At 50.5% G+C, this 7,648-nt stretch overlaps 9 protein-coding genes across 9 annotated transcripts; 6 read left to right on the forward strand and 3 right to left on the reverse strand.

Moving 5' to 3' along the window:
• Nucleotide 1: 1 nt before the first annotated feature.
• Nucleotides 2–262, forward strand: RB195_024696 (uncharacterized protein; the record flags this gene model as incomplete). The annotated part of the gene is made up of 1 exon (XM_064212566.1): nucleotides 2–262. The coding sequence occupies one exon, from the start codon at nucleotides 2–4 to the stop codon at nucleotides 260–262; it is 261 nt and encodes an 86-aa protein (XP_064068447.1).
• Nucleotides 263–405: 143 nt separating this feature from the next.
• On the forward strand, nucleotides 406–678 carry RB195_024697 (uncharacterized protein; the record flags this gene model as incomplete). Its single annotated transcript, XM_064212567.1, has 1 exon — nucleotides 406–678. The coding sequence occupies one exon, from the start codon at nucleotides 406–408 to the stop codon at nucleotides 676–678; it is 273 nt and encodes a 90-aa protein (XP_064068448.1).
• A 515-nt stretch (nucleotides 679–1,193) lies between these two features.
• On the forward strand, nucleotides 1,194–1,922 carry RB195_024698 (uncharacterized protein; the record flags this gene model as incomplete). Its single annotated transcript, XM_064212568.1, has 1 exon — nucleotides 1,194–1,922. One exon carries the CDS (start codon nucleotides 1,194–1,196, stop codon nucleotides 1,920–1,922), a length of 729 nt encoding a protein of 242 aa, XP_064068449.1.
• Nucleotides 1,923–2,121: 199 nt separating this feature from the next.
• RB195_024699 (uncharacterized protein) lies at nucleotides 2,122–2,706 on the forward strand (the record flags this gene model as incomplete). The annotated part of the gene is made up of 1 exon (XM_064212569.1): nucleotides 2,122–2,706. The coding sequence occupies one exon, from the start codon at nucleotides 2,122–2,124 to the stop codon at nucleotides 2,704–2,706; it is 585 nt and encodes a 194-aa protein (XP_064068450.1).
• Nucleotides 2,707–2,880: 174 nt separating this feature from the next.
• RB195_024700 (uncharacterized protein) lies at nucleotides 2,881–3,843 on the forward strand (the record flags this gene model as incomplete). The annotated part of the gene is made up of 1 exon (XM_064212570.1): nucleotides 2,881–3,843. The coding sequence occupies one exon, from the start codon at nucleotides 2,881–2,883 to the stop codon at nucleotides 3,841–3,843; it is 963 nt and encodes a 320-aa protein (XP_064068451.1).
• Nucleotides 3,844–3,866: 23 nt separating this feature from the next.
• On the forward strand, nucleotides 3,867–4,190 carry RB195_024701 (uncharacterized protein; the record flags this gene model as incomplete). Its single annotated transcript, XM_064212571.1, has 1 exon — nucleotides 3,867–4,190. One exon carries the CDS (start codon nucleotides 3,867–3,869, stop codon nucleotides 4,188–4,190), a length of 324 nt encoding a protein of 107 aa, XP_064068452.1.
• Nucleotides 4,191–4,583: 393 nt separating this feature from the next.
• Nucleotides 4,584–5,546, reverse strand: RB195_024702 (uncharacterized protein; the record flags this gene model as incomplete). Its single annotated transcript, XM_064212572.1, has 1 exon — nucleotides 4,584–5,546. One exon carries the CDS (start codon nucleotides 5,544–5,546, stop codon nucleotides 4,584–4,586), a length of 963 nt encoding a protein of 320 aa, XP_064068453.1.
• Nucleotides 5,547–5,720: 174 nt separating this feature from the next.
• RB195_024703 (uncharacterized protein) lies at nucleotides 5,721–6,305 on the reverse strand (the record flags this gene model as incomplete). The annotated part of the gene is made up of 1 exon (XM_064212573.1): nucleotides 5,721–6,305. The coding sequence occupies one exon, from the start codon at nucleotides 6,303–6,305 to the stop codon at nucleotides 5,721–5,723; it is 585 nt and encodes a 194-aa protein (XP_064068454.1).
• Nucleotides 6,306–6,503: 198 nt separating this feature from the next.
• RB195_024704 (uncharacterized protein) lies at nucleotides 6,504–7,232 on the reverse strand (the record flags this gene model as incomplete). The annotated part of the gene is made up of 1 exon (XM_064212574.1): nucleotides 6,504–7,232. The coding sequence occupies one exon, from the start codon at nucleotides 7,230–7,232 to the stop codon at nucleotides 6,504–6,506; it is 729 nt and encodes a 242-aa protein (XP_064068455.1).
• Between the last annotated feature and the right edge of the window lie 416 nt (nucleotides 7,233–7,648).

Consider the following 7,648-nt stretch of genomic DNA (forward strand, 5'->3'; position numbering starts at 1 on the left):
TATGGACTACATCCGCAAACAGATGTGGATCTCTTCGAGACCTCGAGCAGGAATCAGGGTGGACGGACAACCGATCAAACTCGTCGATGAGTTCTGTTACCTGGGCTACAACCTGAAGAACAACGGCTACTACGAAAAAGATATTCAGCAAAGAAGCGCTAAGGCCGCTTCCGCATTCAACTCCTTAACGAAATGCCTGTGGTCGACCACCATCACCAATGAAGTCAAGTGCGAGTCTATCTATCAGCAATTCGCCCCATGATGATGTACGGATCGGAGACTGGCGTGACGGAGAGGCTTGTTCGCACGGAAAGGAGACTGTTTAGACTGCTCCTTTGCTACTTTTGGCCTTGTGTATGCCACAATGGAGACCTTTACACAGAGATTGATGTGGTATACCGGCGGATGACATGTGAAAGATATCAACATCTCGCGCCGCCATCGAAAGTGGCTAAACTAAATCGTCTTCGCTCCTTTGGTCATATATTAAGTAGACCGGCAGATCGCCTTGTTCAACGAGTTCTGACGAGTTTGTCGGGTTCGAGCTGGAAGAAGCCACCTGGCCGAAAACGGAAGTTTTGGACTGAGGTGATGAAAGAGGACCTGAGGACACCGGGTGTGGATAGACAGTCCAGGCGAGATGCAAGTTTTCGTCGAATATGGGTATGCGACGAATGAATTGATCCTGTGCAAACTCTCGCAGAAGATCAAAAAGGTTGGGCAGAGCTATGTTCAAGGACGGCACACCTTGGCGAAGATGCGTGTAATCGCGTCAGGCGATGACATGAGCCCGCCGGTTAAAGGCATCATCTCACGAATCTAGGATGGTAAGGGTTTAAGACTGGTAGTGCCTATATGCGGTTCTGCTGCAAATCCTATCGCACGCTTCAAAGTGGCGCAGTGGCCCTGGCCGTCGGGCAGCTATGGTGGCGAGACTTCGTCTCGGCAGGTTCAATCATGCCACAAAGGTGCCCGGCTAGTAGCCCGGTCCTTGGCCCAAGGCTACAGGCTAGCTAAGTGAGGAGGTAGTGCGACGATTCCGGTGCCAGGCTGCCAGCTTGCTAGTGCGACAAGCCGACCGAGGATAACTCCCCCGTCGCGTCATAATGCTAATGTCTACTATGTGTTCTTCAGAAGCTAGGGCGTCCCCCAGAAGCGACGCGCATTGTCCTCGCCTGGGCAATGTGGCAAATATGCGAGGGCTATCGGCTAGAGGACGGAGCCGGCCAAAGAAGTTAGTCGGCCAACGCCAGCAACATCCAGTGCGCTTGGCAACACTTAACGTTGGGACGCTTACTGGAAGAAGTCGTGAACTGGCAGACAGTCTCAGAAAACGCCGTGTTGACATATGTTGTGTACAGGAGACTCGCTGGAAAGGCTCCAAGGCAAGGGAATTAGGCGATAGCTACAAGCTGATCTACCACGGCACATCAAATCGCAATGGCGTTGGTATCATATTGAACGAGTCGTTTAGAAACTGTGTCACAGCGGTGGATCAACTATCGGATCACCTGGTGGCTGTAAATGTGGACACTGGAGAAGTGGAATTGCGAGTCGTCTCTGCTTATGCGTCACAGATGGGCTGTAGTGAAAAAGAGAAGGCGTGCTTTTGGGAAGATCTGGAGCAGTACGTCCAATCTCTGGAAAGCGAAGAAGTACTTTTAATTGGAGGAGACTTCAACGGACATGTCGGTTCCCGGAAAGACGGATTCGAGAGTTGTCATGGTGGATACGGCTATGGAGCTCGTAACGACGACGGGTTGCGAATCCTGGAGTATGCTGTTGCAAGTGACTTGATCATTGCTAACACGCAGTATCGGAAAAGAAAATCGCATTTGATCACGTACACCAGCGGCGGTCGTGAAACACAAATAGATTTCTGGATGTTACGCCAACGAGGTCGCCGACTTCTGCAGGATTGAAAAGTCATCCCTGCAGACCATGTCGCTGCCCAACACCGTTTGCTCGTCATGGACTTGCAAAACTCCCGTCCAAAGAAGAGACATCCAAGGACTGAAACACAGCGCATCAAATGGTGGAATCTGAAGGATTGAAAGGAGGTATTTTTTCGCGTCTGTGGCTCCATCTACACTTCCCCACCCTACTCGTAGTGTGGAGGAAATGTGGTCGTCTACTTCCAGCGTTATACGCTTGACAGCGGAGAACACTCTGGGAAAGACGACTCTAGGTAAGCCCAATATACAAAAGGCTACGTGGTTTTGGAACGAGGAAGTTCAGGCGGCAATTCGTGAGAAGAAGTCTAAGTATAAGCTCTGGTGCAGGACACGTCAGCCTGAAGATCGGGGTGCTTACCTAGCGGCGAAAAGGGAGGCTAAGAAGGCAGTTTCCAAGGCGAAGTCGGACCGCTACAAGGCTGTGTACGACATGCTTGATACCAGAGAAGGCGAGCGGGCAGTGTATCGTTTAGTCAGAGCACGTCATCGGTCAACGTTGGATATGGAGCACACCAAGATCGTTAAGGGAGCTGATGGAGCCGTTCTGCGCTGCTCTGGTCAGATCCTGGAGAGGTGGCGAGAGTACTACAATCACTTGTGTAACGAAGAGTTCTGTCATCCTCCCATCCCAACCGTTCCCAGCGTCGAGGGTCCTGTTCTACCAATTACTGCCGTCGAAGTCAGTGCTGCCCTCGCAAAAATGAAGACGAACAAGGCAACCGGTCCTGATGACATACCTGTTGATGTCTGAAAGCTGCTAGGAGATCGAGGGTCCGTGTGGCTCGCAACTCTATTCAACAAGATCGTTGCAGAAGGACGGACTCCGGACGCTTGGCAAACTTCCGTGAGCGTGCCTGTCTGGAAAGGGAAAGGAGACATTGCTGACTGCACTTCGTACAGCCCTATACGACTGCTGTGCCATACGATGAAGGTTTTTGAGCGTATCCTGGGAGCTCGTCTGAGGAAAATTGTTAGCGTTTCACTCAACCAGTGCGGTTTTGTGAAGGACTGCAGCACTATAGATGCTATCCATGCTGTCCGAATCCTCCTGGAGAAACATCGAGAGAAGAACCGCAGTGTGCATCTTGCTTTTCTCGATCTCGAGAAAGCTTTCGACCGTGTCCCACATGAGCTGTTATGGATGTCCATGAGGTCGCATAGAGTACCAGATGAATATGTGCGGTGGACGAAGCTGCTTTATGCGAAGCGTACCAGTGTTGTACAATGTGCAGCTGGAACAAACAGGCCATTCCCTGTACAAGTAGGGGTTCATCAGGGTTCATCCCTCTCACCCCTGCTGTTCATACTGTACATAGACACGATAACAAAGGAAATCCAGAAGCAGCATCCGTGGACTCTACCCTTTGCCGATGATGTCATGCTCGCGTCGGAGTTTCGAGATGATCTTCAGAAACAAGTGCAGTCTTGGAAGGATCAGCTGCAGCAATATGGATTGCGCCTCAATACATCAAAAACTGAGTACATGGAGTGCGGACCAAGGATAGAGGATGGTTTAATTCGTGTTGATGGCACCGAATTAAACAAGGTGAACTGCTTCAAGTACCTTGGATCCAAAGTGACTTCCACAGGCAACATTGATCAAGAAGGTCGAGCACGTGTTAATGCTGCATGGATGAAATGGAAAATGGCAACAGGGGTACTGTGCGACAAGAAAGTCCCTGTTCGACTGAAGTCGAAGATGTGCATGACGATTGTGCGTCCTGTCGCCCTTTACGGATGCGAGTGCTGGCCGCCGATCAAAGCTTTGGAAAGAGTGTTGCACGCTATGGAGATGCGGATATTGAGGTGGACGATAGGTGTAACGCTAAAAGACAAAGTATCCAACGACACTGCACGCTTCATCTTCGGCGTCGTCCCGATAACCTAGAAGGTGAAGGAGGCGCGACTGAGATGGTTTGGTCACGTCCTGCGGCGAGAGGAAGATTCTGTTGCCAAAACCGCTCTGAAGCTCGACGTTTCAGGAGTGAGGCCGCGTGGGAAGCCAAAGATTCGCTGGTTGAGCTGTGTGGAAGATCGCTTTCGACTCTGAACACCACCCAGTTCTTCTCAGCTTCACTACACGTTTCCACAGAGGAAACTGAAGATTTCCTCGTCGACCGAAGATTGACATGGCAAGCTTGCAGGGCAAACTGTGCAGGAAGAAATTCCGCCAACGAGTGTCTCTTCATATTGGAGTGCGGACCACGAAGAAGCTTTGCGATGCAGATTCCCTGAAAGGTTAATGTAGGCCCTCGAGTGTTTAATAACCTGCTGTGCTGAAATTCCTTACAGAATAAAAAATCTGAGAATTATTTCAGTTAAAAGGTTGATGACTCGGTATTGCATTGTTTGCAGCAAATCTTCTTCTTCTTCTTCCTAGCGTTTGTCCCGCGTTGTTGCAGGGTCCGCTTTTCTGCTTCTTGTCTTCCATTTGGTTCTATCCATTGCATCAGCCGTACACAAACGAGCATCTATCATATCCAGCTTCACACGGTCTAATCAGCGAATCTTTGGCCTCCCGCGCAGCCTCACTCCTGAAACGTCGAGCTTCAGAGCGGTTTTGGCAACAGAATCTTCCTCTCGCCGCAGGACGTGACCAAACCATCTCAGTCGCGCCTCCTTCACCTTCTAGGTTATCGGGACGACGCCGAAGATGAAGCGTGCAGTGTCGTTGGATACTTTGTCTTTTAGCGTTACACCTATCGTCCACCTCAATATCCGCATCTCCATAGCGTGCAACACTCTTTCCAAAGCTTTGATCGGCGGCCAGCACTCGCATCCGTAAAGGGCGACAGGACGCACAATCGTCATGCACATCTTCGACTTCAGTCGAACAGGGACTTTCTTGTCGCACAGTACCCCTGTTGCCATTTTCCATTTCATCCATGCAGCATTAACACGTGCTCGACCTTCTTGATCAATGTTGCCTGTGGAAGTCACTTTGGATCCAAGGTACTTGAAGCAGTTCACCTTGTTTAATTCGGTGCCATCAACACGAATTAAACCATCCTCTATCCTTGGTCCGCACTCCATGTACTCAGTTTTTGATGTATTGAGGCGCAATCCATATTGCTGCAGCTGATCCTTCCAAGACTGCACTTGTTTCTGAAGATCATCTCGAAACTCCGACGCGAGCATGACATCATCGGCAAAGGGTAGAGTCCACGGATGCTGCTTCTGGATTTCCTTTGTTATCGTGTCTATGTACAGTATGAACAGCAGGGGTGAGAGGGATGAACCCTGATGAACCCCTACTTGTACAGGGAATGGCCTGTTTGTTCCAGCTGCACATTGTACAACACTGGTACGCTTCGCATAAAGCAGCTTCGTCCACCGCACATATTCATCTGGTACTCTATGCGACCTCATGGACATCCATAACAGCTCATGTGGGACACGGTCGAAAGCTTTCTCGAGATCGAGAAAAGCAAGATGCACACTGCGGTTCTTCTCTCGATGTTTCTCCAGGAGGATTCGGACAGCATGGATAGCATCTATAGTGCTGCAGTCCTTCACAAAACCGCACTGGTTGAGTGAAACGCTAACAATTTTCCTCAGACGAGCTCCCAGGATACGCTCAAAAACCTTCATCGTATGGCACAGCAGTCGTATAGGGCTGTACGAAGTGCAGTCAGCAATGTCTCCTTTCCCTTTCCAGACAGGCACGCTCACGGAAGTTTGCCAAGCGTCCGGAGTCCGTCCTTCTGCAACGATCTTGTTGAATAGAGTTGCGAGCCACACGGACCCTCGATCTCCTAGCAGCTTTCAGACATCAACAGGTATGTCATCAGGACCGGTTGCCTTGTTCGTCTTCATTTTTGCGAGGGCAGCACTGACTTCGACGGCAGTAATTGGTAGAACAGGACCCTCGACGCTGGGAACGGTTGGGATGGGAGGATGACAGAACTCTTCGTTACACAAGTGATTGTAGTACTCTCGCCACCTCTCCAGGATCTGACCAGAGCAGCGCAGAACGGCTCCATCAGCTCCCTTAACGATCTTGGTGTGCTCCATATCCAACGTTGACCGATGACGTGCTCTGACTAAACGATACACTGCCCGCTCGCCTTCTCTGGTATCAAGCATGTCGTACACAGCCTTGTAGCGGTCCGACTTCGCCTTGGAAACTGCCTTCTTAGCCTCCCTTTTCGCCGCTAGGTAAGCACCCCGATCTTCAGGCTGACGTGTCCTGCACCAGAGCTTATACTTAGACTTCTTCTCACGAATTGCCGCCTGAACTTCCTCGTTCCAAAACCACGTAGCCTTTTGTATATTGGGCTTACCTAGAGTCGTCTTTCCCAGAGTGTTCTCCGCTGTCAAGCGTATAACGCTGGAAGTAGACGACCACATTTCCTCCACACTACGAGTAGGGTGGGGAAGTGTAGATGGAGCCACAGACGCGAAAAATACCTCCTTTCAATCCTTCAGATTCCACCATTTGATGCGCTGTGTTTCAGTCCTTGGATGTCTCTTCTTTGGACGGGAGTTTTGCAAGTCCATGACGAGCAAACGGTGTTGGGCAGCGACATGGTCTGCAGGGATGACTTTTCAATCCTGCAGAAGTCGGCGACCTCGTTGGCGTAACATCCAGAAATCTATTTGTGTTTCACGACCGCCGCTGGTGTACGTGATCAAATGCGATTTTCTTTTCCGATACTGCGTGTTAGCAATGATCAAGTCACTTGCAACAGCATACTCCAGGATTCGCAACCCGTCGTCGTTACGAGCTCCATAGCCGTATCCACCATGACAACTCTCGAATCCGTCTTTCCGGGAACCGACATGTCCGTTGAAGTCTCCTCCAATTAAAAGTACTTCTTCGCTTTCCAGAGATTGGACGTACTGCTCCAGATCTTCCCAAAAGCACGCCTTCTCTTTTTCACTACAGCCCATCTGTGACGCATAAGCAGAGACGACTCGCAATTCCACTTCTCCAGTGTCCACATTTACAGCCACCAGGTGATCCGATAGTTGATCCACCGCTGTGACACAGTTTCTAAACGACTCGTTCAATATGATACCAACGCCATTGCGATTTGATGTGCCGTGGTAGATCAGCTTGTAGCTATCGCCTAATTCCCTTGCCTTGGAGCCTTTCCAGCGAGTCTCCTGTACACAACATATGTCAACACGGCGTTTTCTGAGACTGTCTGCCAGTTCACGACTTCTTCCAGTAAGCGTCCCAACGTTAAGTGTTGCCAAGCGCAGTGGGTGTTGCTGGCGATGGCGGACTACCTTCTTTGGCCGGCTTCGTCCTCTAGCCGGTAGCCCTCGCATATTTGCCACATTGCCCGGGCGAGGACAATGGGGTACGCCCTAGCTTCTGAAAAACACATAGTAGACATTAGCAGTATGACGCGACGGGGGTGTTGTCCTCGGTCGGCTTGTCGCACTAGCAAGCTAGCAGCCTGGCACCGGAATCGTCCTACTACCTCCTCACTTAGCTAGCCTGTAGCCTTGGCCCAAGGACCGGGCTACTAGCCGGACACCTTTGTGGCATGGTTGAACCTGCCGAGACGAAGTCTCGCCACCATAGCTGCCCGACGGCCAGGGCCACCGCTGCGCCGCTTTGAGGCGAGAGGTAGGATTTGTAGCAGTGTTTTCAGCAAATAACACGTGAATTTAATAATTTTTAATGGCCAACAGTATTCAGAATGTGTGAGCATTATTACTGTTAAAAGATCGTTAATACA

Source organism: Necator americanus, chromosome X, assembly GCF_031761385.1.
Source record: "Necator americanus strain Aroian chromosome X, whole genome shotgun sequence".
In the NCBI taxonomy this organism is placed as follows: Eukaryota; Metazoa; Nematoda; class Chromadorea; order Rhabditida; family Ancylostomatidae; genus Necator; species Necator americanus.